Source organism: Neofelis nebulosa, chromosome 10 (assembly GCF_028018385.1).
Source record: "Neofelis nebulosa isolate mNeoNeb1 chromosome 10, mNeoNeb1.pri, whole genome shotgun sequence".
NCBI classification, from domain to species: domain Eukaryota; kingdom Metazoa; phylum Chordata; class Mammalia; order Carnivora; family Felidae; genus Neofelis; species Neofelis nebulosa.
In genome coordinates this window covers 89,058,159-89,075,245 of record NC_080791.1, presented here as the reverse complement: position 1 = coordinate 89,075,245, position 17,087 = coordinate 89,058,159, and the positions used below count along the sequence as shown (strand labels likewise).

Below are 17,087 nucleotides of genomic sequence, written 5' to 3'. Positions count from 1 at the left end.
TCTTGGGCACCGCTCAGGTTAATCAGTAAGCCTCGCATAAATGGTTCTACCGTAATTGATTATCCTTACTGGTACTGGAGATAAAATCTTCATCATCATCAATGCCTGATCCAGAATAACTGGGGTGTTTGTCTCTTTCATCTTCGTTTTCTTCAGTTGGTTCCCAGCCTGCTGAGATGATATTTGAATCCGTACCTGTTGTGGTGACTTACGTTAGTGGCTGGACTGGATGCCAAACAACCCATTTGACAGAGGAAGAAAATCAGGCACAGACTGTATAATGGAATTCCCAACATTGTAAGAGCAGAGTGAGACATCTAACGTGTGTATCCCCAAATTCTTGCATCCTGGTCTCTGAAGCTAATGCATAGGTTTAAAAACAACCAGCTATGACCTTTACAACTGAATGATCTCTTTAAGGAAGTTAAAAGAATACATATGGACATAATCCCACCAAAGACACAAAAGAAAAAAAGGCCAGTAAACACTCCCCCCTCCCTGCTTTCAGATTGTTAACTTATTAATTAAGCATGTGCCATCAAAACTAGGGCGTCAAGAATAGAATGGAAAGGTTTCACACATGCCTCTTTCTTTTGTCCAGCCACCTGCAGAAGAATTTTGGAATCTAAACACTTGTCAATCATTTTTACAATCCCATAGTTGTATTCACGATTTGTTCATTCATTTTTGACCTTGTAGAGCATCACATCACCCTAGCTTTGAATGCAAAGGGAAGCTGAATTACCATTCCCAACAACACTGCAGCAGCATACATTAAAAAAAAAAAAAAAAAGTGAATCAATTAAAAGAGAAATCATGCCTGGCAACTATTAGTCAACCAAAAGGGTTGACTAAAATGGACTGGAGCCAAGATTTTGAGAAATTCTCATGTTTTCCCTTTGGGATGTATCACAGGAAAGAAGATGGAAACCAAACCCTCTGCCTCCTCTTACTGGTTGCTGTAGAAGATGCCTCTTTACTGAAAAAGGGCTTCTTATATTTTGAGTGAGATTCATGCTATCTTTTGGAGCGAACATTTGTGTTTTCTTACAATCAGTGTCTACCCCAAGAATAGTTCCACTGATGGATATTTTCTAGATTTTTCTAGTTCTAGCGACACTATTTTATTTTCCCATGGAAAGTCAAGAAGTTTTAATGACTTTTGTCATTGTAGAATATCTTTCAGGGCCAACCTTCAGTTCTGTCATCAAGAGAGACCTGATCCCCTTTCACCATGCTCTTATTAGCCTCCTCCAGGGCTGTATTAATTCCACAGAGTAGAAAGAAGAAATCTGCTTATGAATGCTATAAAATCAAACATGGATCTCAGAGCTCATGATCCTTCAAAAGTCATCCAAAACATTTGTGAAGCCAGAATGGACTTTAGACTTAGTATCCCTGAGGTCAATGAACTATCAAGAGATAGTTATGAAATGAGATCTGTCTCAGAGAAAGAGATCTGTCTTTCAAGAACTGTCAAGAGATCTTATGAAATGAGATAATAACAACTCATTACCAGCCATTATCGTTGTTGTGTGAAGAGGATTCTCGGACTCTGATGGCTGAAACCACCATGAAAGCCAATCCTGGGCTTCTCGCCTCTTGGTTGCTGTTTTGGAAGTCGTGCCACTAGAACTCATCAAAGCTGTTGTAACCATAATTGAATTGATGGTTGAAAGGTTAATTATCAGTTCCTAAGAAGTAGCCCTGAATACGCTTTTACTCTTTCACTACTCAAGAGAGTCATCTATACGTAATATACATGGAGGCAAGAAACAGGAAAAGCACACAGGAGTTCCACTTATTTTAGAGGCCCATACTGCAGGTCACAGAATGTCAGAAATGGAAAGACCTTAAATATCATCCGGGTGATGATCCTCATCTTAAAGAGGAAAAAACTGTGCTGGACAGACCTTGCCTTGTGTGGTGTCAGAAAGGCCAAATGAGAGGTCTCAAAAAGAGCGTGACAGCGGTCTTTGCATTTTGAAAAACTATAACACCACAGAGGGGTTAAATTTTTGTCTGTGGTCCCAAAAGGCCAAACGAGGACCCGCGGCAAGAATTGCAGGGGACGACTTTTCTTCCAAATGTTGGATGTAAAAAGGTTACAATCTGAACTATCCAACGATGAACTTCTTCATAAAGTATTGTGTTCCCCACAGTCAGAAAGATCGCTTAGCAGGAAAATTGTGCAGATCAAATGATTAGAAGGGTTGCTTGAGTGAAACTATTGAAGATCCTCTCCAAATCTGAGAGTCTATGATTCCGAAACCAAGCTCTCCAGAGTCTGAGCCCATCATCTTCCACACACTCTATCTTGGCCAACCAATATCATTCTCCATGAATTTAGGGTATGATATTTTTACCAGCAATCCTAGACACGTAACCCCAGCAATCCCCAACGCACAGAAGGATCCCACATGAAGGGGAAAATGCAAAAAGATGCCTTTCCATTTTTTGCCCATGGCCACTTTTTATGCCACCATCGTATTTTGCGAGGCAGAACGTGACATTTCGAGTCCATTTGTGAAAGGAAGGTAATCAATCAGGAAAGACAGGCACAAACAAAGTGAACCAATGATCTCACTAACGAAATCAGAAATAAGAGTCCTGGTTTGAAACTTCCCAAGACGGCTATTTCTGCAACCAAATGTCCACTGGAAGAATATTTCATATTCTTCAGATAAAAAGCTGAAAAACGGCTCAGGCAGAGAGGCTGAAACCATCATTAAATCCCCAAATACAAAAGCAAGGTGATTAGATACCTTTTTTTTTCAGCTATTAAGAAAGCCCAGAAATGGCCCAAGATGAAGAACTGACAAGGAAGACCTTTTCCTTCACAATGTTTGTTCTATGAAGATAAACATTGCCAACATTTAAGAACAGCATATGCTTTATTCTGCACACCCCCTCCAGCATTACCTTAACCACTGTGACATGTAATCACAACATAACATCAACACTATTTTCAGAAGTATTTGTCGAGATAAAAAATACGGTTTACTCTATGTGTTATAAGCCAAGCAAGGGCAGAGGACAATTTTTACTACCCTCCCTCTGCAGAAAGAACGCCCAGTGATTTTGAAATACGGTCATATCATCCATCAGCAAAAGTTAATAAAGGAAGATATGCTTGTAATCTCCCATTGTTATAGACTTGGAATCTCTTCCCACACAAGCTCTCAATTCAGAATACTTTGCAAGGATTTAGACTTAGTCAAACGTCCAGGGGACTGGTCAGAGGCCTAGATTCCGACAGAAAGCAACAGGTTACTTCCTCCACTTTACAGCTGAGGATTTAGATGTGCACCCCAGTGCACAGGGGTGACAGTTTGCACCCATAAATCAGCATTTCCCTCTTGTTATCACTGGCCATGATGATGAGATCGGCAGAAGGTAGGAGTGTGCACTCTGTAATAGACTTCTTTTCAAGAGGATACGTTCTGAATGAATCTCCTAACTGAAGCTTCAGAAGGAAAAATAATTCTGATTCGATGGGCATGTGGCCAAAAGGAAAACAAATAGAAAGAACACATAAGAGTGTCCACTTGTATCCCCAGATTCACAGGCCCTCTGGTCCGTACCAGATCCTCTAAAGAGGATCCTCCCTCCCTGAGGAGGAGATGGAACATCGGTGGGAAATTTCTCCAGGATCATGGGTGTCCTTCTCCTCGACCTGGAAAAACTTGGCATTGAGGGCAATGGAGAAACAGAAGACATAACAGTTTACCTGTTGTTGCAGCTGCTGTGTGATCCTGAGTCTTAGGCTGTGAGTTACCCAACCAGGACCACATCCAATTAGTTTGCTCCTGAACTGCTGCGTGGCTGTTTGAGTGCACAGTTGAAGTAACTGGATCAATTATGAAAATACCATTTAGTGAGATCTTTCCACAAAACCTTTACTCCCAGTTCTACATACGTAGAAAGTCGGTATCTATTACAGAGCGGAGATTACCAAAGAAAGATTAAGGCCTGCTTTTATCTCTCCCGTCTTCTAACGTCTCTTAGAATCTTAGAGCAACATCAGAAATACAAGTTCTTTTTTAAAAAAATTTTTTTTAACGTTTATTTAGTTTTGAGAGAGAGAGAGAGAGAGAGAGAGAGAGAGAGAGAGAGAGAGAGAGACAAGTGCAAGCAGGGGAGGGGCAGAGAGAGGGGGAGACACAGAATCCGAAGCAGGTTCCAGGCTCCGAGCTGTCAGCACAGAGCCCGACGTGGGGCTCGGACCCACGAACGGTGAGATCGTGAGCTGAGCCGAAGTCAGACGCTTAACTGACTGAGCCACACAGGAGCCCCCAGAAATGCAAATTCTGCACGGGTATCAATTCAGTGGTACTCATTTCTCAAATGGAACCCTCTGAACACAGGCTCAGAGCAAAACCAAGTAGGAACTTAATAACCGGTGAAGGAAAAGAGATGTTATTTTACTTGATGGGGCGACCCAGCCATGAACTGAAGATCTTCGATGCAGCATTTCATAAAGTTGCTTTCGTTCCTTTTATTTTTGGAGTGTCTTTAGAGATGCTTGTTTGTAATCTCTTGGGTCTATCACTTTATGCAGGTAGCTTCTGATGACAACTGCCATTTCAAAGTTCCGCCCACACTCATTAACTTCAAGTCAAGCTTTATGCTTGAGCAGGAGGAGCTTTGCAAAGGGTGTGTGTCCAAAATGTTGAAATCAGATGAAGCTTTGTTGAGTGTCCATTTATCACTTCCTGTCACTTTTAGTTCTAATTCAGAATGTGTTTCCAGAAAAGAAACAAGACTGCCCAAGTTAGAGAAATTCTGGACTCTATTCAAATTAGAGAAAGGACGATCAGTAACATTGTGCAATTTGAAATCTCCCATTTGACTCTCAAGTGGGGCTTGAGTCTAGAATGTTTCCCTGCAGGGGCACCTGGGTGGCTCAGTTGGTTGAACATCTCTTAATTTCGGCTCAGGTCATGATCTCATGGTTTGAGTTGGAGCCCTGCGTCGGGCTCTGTGCTGACAGCTCAGAGCCTGGAGCCTGCTTCAGATGCTGTCTCCCTCTCTCTGCCCCTCCCCAGCTCACACTCTGTCTCTCTTTCAAAAATAAATACACATAAAAAAAGAGAATGTTTCCCTGTAGACGAAGAACAGCAAAGATCATCAGGATAAACAGCTAAACCACTCAAGATCTTTAAAAGCCATTTCAAGTTATATACCCTTTTGAAAATCTGATGTAAGTTATGACTCCTGTCCTCAAAAAAGTGATCCAACAGATACACATTCTCAAAATTTTGCATATTATTTCAGGTAGCTCTTGAACACCTTATAACCCATCACTGAACCTATGGGAAGCCCATTAATTCCAGGTAAAAAACTTTGACTCTGTATTCAGAAAACGTCAACAACCTGTGCAATATGCTCTGTGCTACAAAAGACACATTGGCACAGAGTAGAGAGAATAGGAGCCAATTTCACCAGATAAACCTGAGCATCCCCCTGAAAAATTCTCAGGCACCTCATTCTGCCCTCAGAAACCTTTTTAAATATGGAGACCTTCTGCCACTTTCACCATGTAAAAGACCAAGAAGAGACCGACAGGAAGCAAATAAACAAGAGCAAGATAGAAATAGGAATACTTCTAATTTCCTGAAAGGAGTCAGAGCCATCAGAGTTTCCAATTTTCCCAACCCAAGTAGGCCATGCCAGACCAAAAAAAAAAAAAATTTTTTTTTACATATATATATATGTATATATTTCTTTGCCACCCAGAAGACGAGGAAATCGAGTGTTCCAAGGTAAGAGGCTGCTTCCTGAGTTGGTTTAGGTTTCTGGATTCCAGAGAATGCCAGACCACCAATAGAAAAGAGGCTGACAACATGCCTCCAGGAAGGCTCTTCCAAAAATCACATTTGTAATAAAAAGCCTGATGGAAATCAAAGCCTCTCCAGATGGTTGTTCTGGTTGGCTTTCCCTACAGCCACCCACTAAGGACCCTTAAGGAAGGAATGAGCCAGCCAAGCTAAAGACGTGCCTCTCTGTCCTCAGCCCAACCTCCTCTGGACATCTGTCCTCCTGTACCCATTACAGAGGATTTGCTGTCACTCCCTCCCGCCAAGCTCTACCTTTTTGGTCCAACAGTCATGAAGCTTTGGGAATCTCCTCACTGGCCTCAGATAATGGGGTCTATCCAGGAACTTACCACTGGTAACTTTTTCTAACATGGACTGCTTTCAAGTTTTTACCTGATTGTTTTCTTGGATACCCTTCTTTGCACAGATGGATTTATCCGGAGCTTCCACTGGCCCTTTTGGATGCTGTAGCACTTCAGTAACTCTAACCTGAGAGCCATTCTGTTGGATAAATGAATCTTTCTCTTACTGAACTACTAAGAAAAACTTAGCTAAGTGCTCTGAAAAGGGGGAAGAACACTTCTTTTCTCAACCCAAATCCTATGTTTTCGTTAAGTCCCAAAGCATTCCTTCTCCTTGATTTCTGAACAGTAGCTGGGCTCCAAGAAAGTCAGTCCAGCTCTGGGTTCCGAGTAACTGGAGCAGCATTTGGCACAGAGAAGACCTCAAATATTGCTTAATACTTAGTAAATATTGGTTGCTAGCTTACTAATCCTTATCTCCCTTCAGTATCACTTTCTAATGGTATTCACCACTGGATCCCAAGCATTAGCACAGACTTGGTACACAGTAGGTCCTCAAAATATGTTTTCTGACTAACTAACCTGAGCAGGAAATGTGCAATCCTTTAAACAGTGTGAGGGCCGCCTGGGTGGCTCGGTCGATTGAGCATCCGACCTCCGCTCAGGTCGTGATCTCCCGGTTTGTGGGTTTGAGCTCCGCATCAGGCTCCACACTGTCAGTGTAGAGCCTGCTTGGGGTCCTCTCTCTCCTTCTCTCTGCCCCTCCCCTGGTTGTGCGCTCCCTCCCTCTCTCTCTCTCTCTCTCTCTCTCTCAAAAATAAATAAACGGTAAAAAAAAAAAAAATTAAAGATGTGCTACGACTGTCCATAAAATGACCCCGTTGCCTTTCCAAAGCACAGGTGAAATACTCACTATTTTGCATAAGCTAATAATGGCTTGAGTGTGAATTTCACCTAGTTCCTAAAAGATACATTTTGTCATGATTTTCTTCTTCGGTGGGAAATAGTACCTTAGAGTAGACTTGATTTGCCTCTTGCTGAGACCACTAATTGTTATGTTCGCCGACGTCTGACAAAATCGCGTGCCCGGATGATAGGCAACTTCAGCGGGGTTACTTTACCAAGGCAGGGCGCTCAAGAAGTAGCAAGCAGCCAATAGCACTGCCTGCTTGGTTTGCCGAAGCCCCTCCCAAGAAGGGTCACCCATGGGATGACAGACAATGAGGAGACACAATCCTCAGAGAGCCAGTAATCTGGGAAAGCACGGGCAGGTTGAAAACGTCTGCTTCCTGAAAGGCTGCAAAGGGTCTGCAAAGAACAAGCAGACCTCACGCCTATTTGTTCCGCACCCTCAGCCAGCTGCTCACAGGAATTTAAAACGCTGTTGAGCAAGTAACCTTACATGAAGTCACCGTGCTCTGAAGGTGGCCCTGGCTTCTGGGGGGACGAGGCACCGAAAAGGGCCCTATCTTGAGCATTGGCAAAGCAGTGAACTTCTGGCACACTCTTTGGAGACCAGAGCTCCAGCCCTCCAGAGCCATAGACAGGAAGAAAGAAAAATCCACACCATACTGGGAAAGCTGCCTGAGAGGCAGAGACCCTGTTTCAGTTTGAGTAATCCTCCACAGAAGGAACGTGGCCAATCTGAAAACCTGTTTTAAAACAAACCATAGGAAAAAAGCAAAGAAGGAGATGAGAGGGCGATGCAAACACTTTCCAGTGAAAGTGGGCACAAAGGGCAAAAAAAACAAACAAACCCCAAAAAACAAAAAACCCTCAATGAGATCGAACACAATGTTTACATATTTCCACTCTCGCAGTCCTAACGTGATGAATTACCCACATATCCAAGCAAGTATTAACAGCCTTCCCCTACAGGCTGGGATATACAACTTTTCAGCAGATTTAATTTGATCAGATAACTCCTTCAGATATGCTTCCTTAAAGCCAAAACAAAGGGACTGTTTAGTAAATCAGGGGTGATGAAGGTGACTGAATCTCACGCCATCAATAAAACAGCATAAATCAAGTTAAAACACAAAAATGTAAGGTTCGGTTGAGAAAAGCGCATGGACTGGTATGCATGCATTACGATCCCAGCTGTATGAAAACAATCTTATCCAAAGGTGGATAAGAACAAGAAAGAAACATGTAAAAGTAAAAACAGCTTCCGTGTCATGCTTGAGTTGTCACCACGTCCCTGAGACAAGAGAACAAGAAAAACTCTTCTAAAAAGACTTCCAAAATGGCACTACTTCTCCCAAGGTAAGCAAAACAGAGAAGCAGATGGACAAAAACTACAGGCGGTAGCAGCCGATGCATACAGGGCACTGACAACCGTAACAGCCCACCTCCCCACATGAGGTCACCAACTTCTAGAGACAGGAGACAGTCAACACACAAGTGAGTGCCCGTCACTCAGGAAGACCAGAGACATTTCTGCAAACAAATCGCCATCGGAAAGCACAGTGATTCATTCTCCTTACTGGTAATGGGGGGATTCTCTGGGTTGTCGGACACCCCGGGACTGTCTTGGTCCTGGGTCGGGTAGGCAGTTGGAAGGTGGGTGTGGAAAATGCTGTAGCCTCCCGAAGTGCTTCTTTCACTGGACGATCCACTGCTCACGTCATCGTCAGTGGGGTTGCTGGGGTAGATGTCTTCAGGGTTAGTTCTGTATTCACCCGTCTGGGTGTAGCGGGTGCCATCACGGTTAACAATGGCTGGGAGAAAGAGAAGGCACTCTCAGAGCTTGACAGCCGACATTTTCTGAGTTTAAGCAAGACTGTGGATTATCATGTAAGACAGTGACTTCAAAGCTATTTTTCTTTGTGATGAAGCAAAACAATACTTAACTACCTAGCTAGATGGGTGGGGGGAGTAGGTGATGCACTAAGAAAGTGTACCCTCCCGTGCCCACCCCCACCTCTTAGAAATGGGGCGGGAGAAAGAGGGTGTGTTTGGACGTGTCCATGTTTGAATCCCAGCTTTGTGTGCCTCTCGACAAAGCTGGTACCGGGCTTCATTTCACTTCTGTCATTTGTAAAATGGGAAAAGTACTACCTTCTGTTACGAGCACTATATGATGCACTGTATGTAAAGTGCTTAGCATAGTATCCAAAATTTAGCTGGTCTCAAAAAAATGATAATTTCCCCACTGGTTCCTATTCTCCCTTCTCAAGGACATGTAAAATTTGTTGCTATTGATTCCAACTATTTCTAGAAAGGATTGGAAGCAGGAGCAAAGAGGTTAGTAGTCTCAACAGGGAATATATATTTGCAAATCCATGAAGAATCAATGCCCCCTTCTTTCTAAGGGGCGAATGTTGTCAGTCTTCATGAACCCCTACTCTGGTTAAGACATCAGCATGCCTTAACAGTGACAGAGCCCTTGCCCGTCCTCTGTAAAATTCAAACTTGAATTTGAGAAGCACAGAGGCATATAAAGCTCAAAATCTTTGATTTCAACAAGGCAATGTCTAGAATAGACAGGAGGAGAAAAAGCAAGAATGATTTCCTTCATTGTTCCCCTGAAAAAGACTGGCTGCCTTTGTCAAGTCTGGCCCACTCACCGCACAAGTGTGCATTTAGCTGAAATGATTTTCTGCTATATTGCACTGGACTAAATATTCCTTTTGTCCACCTATCTGGCTTGCCCAAGTGGAACTATTAGTAAAACATACATTAAAAAATATTCCAAAGTCTCGAACAGCCTGATAATCTCTGCAAATGAAGATTTGATCAGAAAATATGACGCAACTCGGATAGGTCTGGACTTTGAAAGGCATTGGTGAGCACCAAGGAAGTGGGATGTTTATTGAACGTGACTATGGGCCAAGCACACATTAGACATATTACCTTTCTTCACTTTCTTTTCAAATCTCACCTGTTGTTCCATTATCCAGATGAGAAGACTGAGGCTCAGAGACAGTAAGTCCTTCCTTTAAGATCACCCAGGTGGTAAGGAACTAGACCAAGCCTGACTGAGACAGCACATCTCACCGTGAGGGCCTCCCTTTCCTTCCCTGAGGCACAGGTCAGGGACAATTTTTTATATAACAGTGCGGGGCTGGATAGGCGTGGCCAGGAAGAATTCTCAGCCCTCTGCCACTGCCACCACTGTTCCCTTGTACGCTGAGGGGTCCGGTCCTTAGGAGGCAGAAACCAGGCCTCCTCAACATTATGACACTTCCCCCAAAAAATGAGGTTCAGAGGCCAGAAGGTCAGGGTTAATAAGTTGACCGCTCTGAAAATTTTGGTTGAGATTTTCTGTTCTCATACAGTGCCAGATGCCTACTTCTTGGGGTAATCAAGATGAGTTTAGGTGGGTGTGGTATAAATAATGTTGAAACCCCTATCAGGAAATCTATGCCCTTTATAATTATCTTTCAATACTACCATTAAACAAAGTTGAGGGGGCTGGAATGCCTCTCCCCCTAAGACTTACTAATCCCCTTCTATGAGAAAGAACACAGCTCAGACTCAGAACCTTCAGCAGCTAGAATTTAAGAACGTGACCTAATTTGTCCCACGTTTTAAGTATATGTTTAAGGATACCTTCTACTTACGACCAAGAATTGGGTTTTCCATTTTCAGGCATTTTTTTTTTAAAGGAACATAGTTTAAGTAGAAAAGAATGGACCAATTAAACGCAAAATATCAAGGGAATGATTGTTCTGTGTACACAGAGGCGTCAAAAAGAAAGTGGTTTTCGAATGACTGCAGTTTGAGGAACAATGTGTTGGGGTCAACCAAGTTGTAGTTTCAAGCCACTGCGGGAGAAGGGGAAGGGCCAGCGAATCACAGCCAGTGTCCCTGGCTGAGGGAAACAACTATTCTGCTCAAATGTGAAACACGGAAAATGCATCTGATCCCTTTCCCAAGAATGGAGAAACTCAATGAAGGTTCGAAGAGATACATACTTATGGTAATTGGTCCTTCAAAGGCATTGGGCAGGTGTGTGACCGATGTACAATCTTCTCCAGGTGGAGCTGTGGGGTAGCAAAGAAAAAAGGCATGAGAACAGTAAAAACTATGAGCAGAACTGATTTCTGTTGGTTAGTATGGGGTTTTATTAAACATTTTCTGAAATAGTTTTCTTTTTTTTATTATTGAAATGTACCATACCCTATACCATACTTTTCATCACCATGACTTACTTATTTTAGAACTGGAAGTTTGTACCTCTTAATTCCCCTTCACCTGTTTCACCCATCCCCCACCCTTCTCCCCTCTGGCAACCATCAATTTGTTTTCTGTATTTACGAGTCCGTTTCTGTTTGTGTGTTCGTTTGGTTTTTAGATTTCTCATATAAGTGAACTAAATAATTTTCTTTTTCTGAAACTTGATTAAGTTTCCTAGGAACTTCTCTGACCTTTGTGATGCATTTTCCATTTTTATTTACCTTCATACATTTTGGGAAGCTTACTCATTCCTCTTTCCACCCTAACAGATTCATTCATTAAACAAACACATATGTATGTTCTCCATCAAGTGTTGCGGAAGGCTGGGGATATTATGGTAGATAAGATAGACATGTCCTTCTGGAATGAGGCATCGATTAGAAATTACTTCTTAAGTGTGTTATTATAGAAGTAATGTCGGGGGGAGGGTTGCTGGGGTGGCTCAGTTGGTTAAGCATTGATCTCAACTCAGGTCATGATCTCACAGTTTGTGGGATGGAGTCCCGTGTCGGGCTCTGCACTGATGCACGAAGCCTGCTTAGGATCCTCTCTCTCCCTCCCTCTCTGCCCCTCCCGCACATGCACTTTCTCTCAAAATAAATAAACATATAAATAAATAAAAGTAATATGGGAACAGTGTAAAACCATTTTTTAATAAAGAAGTGTGAACTATAATGAAAAAATCATATGCGATCCCAATACTCTATAGAAATGATGGAAACACAGGACAGACCAATATAATCAAATGTTTATCAACGTGACCAGCATGAGGATACATACATTAAAATAAGCACCAAGAATTTACTTGATAGAATCTACTCCTGAAATCATTGTTGCACTATATGCTAACTAATTTGGATGTAAATTTAAAAAAATAAAAAATAAGTTAAAAAAAAGTTTTAAAACAAAAAAAAAATATTCCAAAACAAACAAATCTTTAGTGGCTTCTTGATGCACAGATGTGTTGATTAACTTAGCTGGATCCTTAAGTGCCTACTCTGTCTAGACTTCTTCTCAACATATAGCTAATGAGCTAGGTTGTCCACCATTGGTCTAGGTGCCCAGACTATTTCCTGAGACCACTGTGCTGCCATATCCCACCCGGGCACCCTGGCTTCTTTTCCTTTGTCCTCCATCTTATCTTCTACTTTCCCCTCTTCTTCAGGAATAAAGATTTCTGACTGTACCTTGGATACTCCTAACCACCTAGAGACATTACTAAGTAGCTCTTTGAGAACACTGTGTAAAGCCCACTGAAGATTCCACCCTGCATACCCAAGCCCTAAAAAAACAAGATCGAAGAATGCCTTAACCAGCTGTTCCATTTATGCCCAAATGCTCTATTTGGTAACTAGACTTTGTATTGAGCTCTAAAAACTCAGAGAACTTTGAACTGGCTGTGCTATTGTAGGAAGTTTGGATCCATTTGTGAATTATAGCTTTTATACTGTGTATATGTGTGTGTGTGTGTGTGTGTGTGTGTGTGTGTGTGCACGCATGCACCTGTGCCCAAAATGGCAGCTTATTTGTTAGGTTGGTTTCTCCCTAGAGTTGCTTCTTAGAAAAGACAAAGAAAGGGACGGGTGGATGGATGGATGAATGGATGGATGGATGGATGGATGGATGGATGGATGGATGGAGGTAGGAAGACTGCTATCACTAGGAAGGCTGTTATAAATATTTTAAGTGTTCTGCCATAAATTAATGGGTACTCATAACATTGGACAGAAACATAAGTTGACCAGAACAAGGTTTGGTTGCTTCCCAACCCCCAGAAGCATCTTTTCCTACAGGTAAAGGGGATGCCTTTGTATGTTCAACTGGAAAAAAAAAAAAACAGGTTTTAGGAAAAGCCATTCTTGTAAAGGCTAAGTAAAAGATTTCTCAGGAGAGAGTCTCAGAGAAAGTCACCTCCTCAGTAAGGCTGTTCCTCACTGTCCAATGTCAGCCAGCCCTTTACCAAACCCCTACATACACCACCATCACACATTTGCTTGCAGCTCTTCTGGATTCTTCTCTCGCAGATTATCTTGTTCATTTTACCTGATGGTTGTTCAGGGCACATCTCCCAACTCCTAACCCCTGCTCCATAGAAATATGTAAGTTCTACACGATGAGTAGTGACCTTAGCTATCTTGGGCAGAACATTTATGTGTGATCGGTCAGAAAGGCACTTAATAAATATTTGTTGAATGAACGAAAGAGGAAATACCAAGGTAATTTCTCACAGGCCCATTCTTCCAGGAAACACACCTAAGATGTTAACCCTCCAAATGGACTGCCATTATAAACAGGTCAAGAAATGTTTAGATAAACCCTGAATGGCAACGCCGTAAGAAATATTTTTAAAAAAGTTTTAGAAATATCAGTTCGTTTATTCATTTTAAACATTACTCATATGATGGGTTTTTTAAAAAGAGCAAAAAGATGAACACGTTCCTGTCTCTGCTTTTGAGGAATTCACAAGGTCATGGGGGACAATAACAATACTTCTTTAGATTTTTACAGCTTTCAAATAATCTTCCCAAGGATTTCCTCATCTGAAAATCAGGACAGATAGCCAACCTGGGAGATCTTGAAGAGTATCTACCCTGTCTGTTGTGGTAATGCCACCAGAAACTGGCCTGACCTGTGAGATGTTCTTTTTTTTAATTTTCAAAAATTTATTTATTTATTTTATTAGAGAGAGAGAGAGAGAGAGGGAGGGAGGGACGGAAGCCAGGAGGGAGGGAGGGAGGGAGGGAGGTAGCACTCAAGTGGGGGAGGGGGCAGAAAGAGAGACAGAGAGAGAGAGAGAGAGAGAGAGAGAGAGAGAGAGAGAGAGAGAGAAGCTTAAACAGGCTCCATGCTCAGCATGGAGCCTGATACGAGGCTCGATCCCATGACTCTGGGATCATGACCAGAGCCGAAAGCAAGAGTCAGGCAGTCCACTGATGGAGCCACCCAGGTGCCCCACGGATGCTTCTGGTACTGTCACTTGCACAAATCCGGACAACAGCCTTGGATTATGACCTCTTAATGACAGGGATGGAACGACGTTCCTCAAATTCAAACACAACAGCACTGCCCTGGGAAGGAACTTCTAGGAGTTGGGTTGTAATAGACCGGGGCACAATGTAAAAAAACACCAAGACAGTTTGGTAAATCATTAGAGCATTTGTTCAAACGGAGCCTCTTCATGCTCCAGTTCACCTTAACTTTTATAAAGAATATCAAATCTGCCGAGCACACTAGGATGAATGGTGACCCAAATGTGCAATTAATACCTTCACGCTCCCCTGTCAGACACCAGAGCGTCACTGACAGTTTTTTATTCTGTTTAATGAGCACTGCACTGCTGGGAGAATCAGGCCTGGTGAGCCTTTCCTGAACCCAAGGGGTCGTTAGAAAGACTCTGGGGTGGGCTTGCTGGTGGGCTGCCTCTCTAAACTTTGCCTCCACTGCAGCAAAACAGCCAAGAGAAATGTTAATCATTCCATCCGGCCAATGACTCAGTGCCAGGTAGAAAGACATCTTCCTCAATGCCTGATATACTCTAGATATCCAATAAGTACTTGTCGAATGGATGAAAGAGCGAAGAGACAGAGGAATGTAGACTCTTCTCCTAAATCCCTCCTTCAAAAAAGAATGGGGTGTTTTACTGGAGGCAAACTTAAAGCATGGACCAACTCAAGTCAGTTCTCTGGGCTGTTAACACAAAAGTCACCATGCTTGTGCTGGGCCTTCCTGAGAGAGAAGGCAATAAAAATAAAAATCATGGAGCCTTCCCAGGGTCTGCCTTATTTTCATTTGTAACCCACAGGCCATCTTTTACAAAACTACTGCCGAAACTGTAAGCACACGGAAGCGATCTGCTAAGATTGAGCTGGATTTGGTCCCTGTAGACCAAAAGGGTCTTGTCGGGGATCACATCACTGGGTCTTGACTAGCTGCTGGCAACTCTCCAGCTAAGCTGGATTCAAGGACCTTTCCAATGAGATCCCTGCATAGAACAGAAGGTTATCAAGACCCATAGTCCCCTTAGCACCTCTTTCATCTGACTCTAAACCAAGACATTTAGACTTTCTCCTGAGATATACAATCTTCTCCAGATTTTTTTTTTGTTGTTGTTGTTTCATCGCTTCAACGAAATAACCTCCCAAGACAAGAAATATGGCCACTGTTTCTTTTTCACTCGACTTGCCCAGCAGAGTACTGGGTACATATAGTTGATCGATAAATACTGTTTTTAAAATTTAAAGGAAAACTGGGCCACCTGGGTAGCTCATTCGGTGAAGTGTCCCACTCTTGATTTCAGCTCAGGTCATGATCTCGAGGTTTGTGGGATCGAGCCCCACACTGGGCTCTGTGCTGACAGCTTGGAGCTTGCTTGAGATTGTCTGTCTCCCTCTCTCTCTGCCCCTCCCCAACTCGTGCCCTCTCTCTCTCTCTCTCTCTCAAAATAAATAAACATTTAAAAACAAAACAACAACCAAAAACTTAAAGAAAAATGTATAAAAGCAGCCTATCTACATTAAGTAAATTTGGATAAGAGAAGAGGAAATCTTCCCCTTAACCTTGACTACTTTGCCACAACCATTTTCGTATGCACACACTCCCTGAACTTCTCCAACTTTTCAGCTGGACTACCGCCTCCCCCGCAAAGAAGAGGAAAGTTGATTGGTACTGTTCGCTCCCTTCTCTGAGGATAGGCCCATTCTTACAGGCAAAAATAAGGGCAGGGAGAGAAGTCTCCGTAGTAACTTGTCTAGATGGCTGCAATTCCAGGCAATAAAACAGTGCAAGCTTCTAGCTTTTTGAGTTCAGGTTCTTTCCAGCAAGCGATACTAACTCGTCAAACAGGTGAGACAATGTGGATACACAACAACATAATCTATGGCATACACTCACTTGACAAGATTCGGTGGGAGAAGAAACAGGCAGGACCCAGAGACTCTGGACTGCATAGTCCCATGCCAGCCCTGTCCCATGTGACCAACCCCTTCGTCTAAAACACAACGTCTTCCCAAAGCCCTCCTCTGACCTCTGGCAATAAAATAAGCTAGCTAGGCCACATGTGGCTTTGTGTCTATTTCTCCTTTATTTGCACGTGGGTTTTCTCACCAACGTGTCATCAGACGGACGGTGTGGGCTTGAGTGTGGGAATGGGGTATGGACCATGTACTGTTTAGCCTCATTTGGACTCTCCTCTTTTTGGTTGAACTTCATTTGCACCCTTCGCTCATATACCAGGGCAGAGCAAACACTCTGCGGTCTTCTCCTCTGTGTTTTGAGTGTCCCTCCCACAGGCTTAGGGACCTGCATGCATTTGACATAATTTTACTGGCTTCACACACTCCATTTCAACTATTCAACCCTGAAACTTTCTCTTTCTCCTAAAGTCTAGACTTCTCCGTCGACTTCCCACTCGGATCCCGACTGGTCATGCCACAGTGGGTGGCCGGAGAGTGAAAGCTACTGACGTAATCTCACAATTATTTTGATGTTTCCACTTGCACTTAAAAATCCATGCAGATTTGATATTCTACTACCATATATGACATCTGTGTTTGTCTCATGCAAACAACATCTTCAGTCATCGTATAATAATCTGTATTTGTCTCCGACAGATTCTGTCTTTAATCACTGTCCAGCTAAGTTAACTAAGCCCTCCTTCCCATCTTTAAGGAGAACCGATATGCCAGGAAGACGTGTTTATCGGGTTTGTCTTGTGGTTCCATCTTCCTTTCACACAATCTAAAACCTTCCTAAGGGACAGAAGGCCCAGTCTGAGAAGTAAGTAATC

General features: G+C 42.8%; 1 protein-coding gene across 18 annotated transcripts in view; it reads right to left on the bottom strand.

Annotated features, from left to right (window-relative positions):
* Positions 1–17,087, bottom strand: part of CD44 (CD44 molecule (Indian blood group)) — a 90,880-nt gene that overhangs the window by 32,061 nt on the left and 41,732 nt on the right. For 9 of the 18 annotated variants that reach the window (XM_058688615.1, XM_058688616.1, XM_058688618.1 and 6 more), the window contains exons 4-8: positions 11,041–11,109; positions 8,608–8,841; positions 3,731–3,850; positions 1,517–1,645; positions 70–195 (exon numbers count right to left, since the gene is read on the bottom strand). In XM_058688615.1, coding sequence (XP_058544598.1) covers positions 70–195; positions 1,517–1,645; positions 3,731–3,850; positions 8,608–8,841; positions 11,041–11,109 — 678 coding nt within the window. The remainder of the gene's footprint in view (positions 1–69; positions 196–1,516; positions 1,646–3,730; positions 3,851–8,607; positions 8,842–11,040; positions 11,110–17,087) is intronic. The other 9 variants (XM_058688623.1, XM_058688628.1, XM_058688633.1 and 6 more) reach the window with 4 other exon arrangements.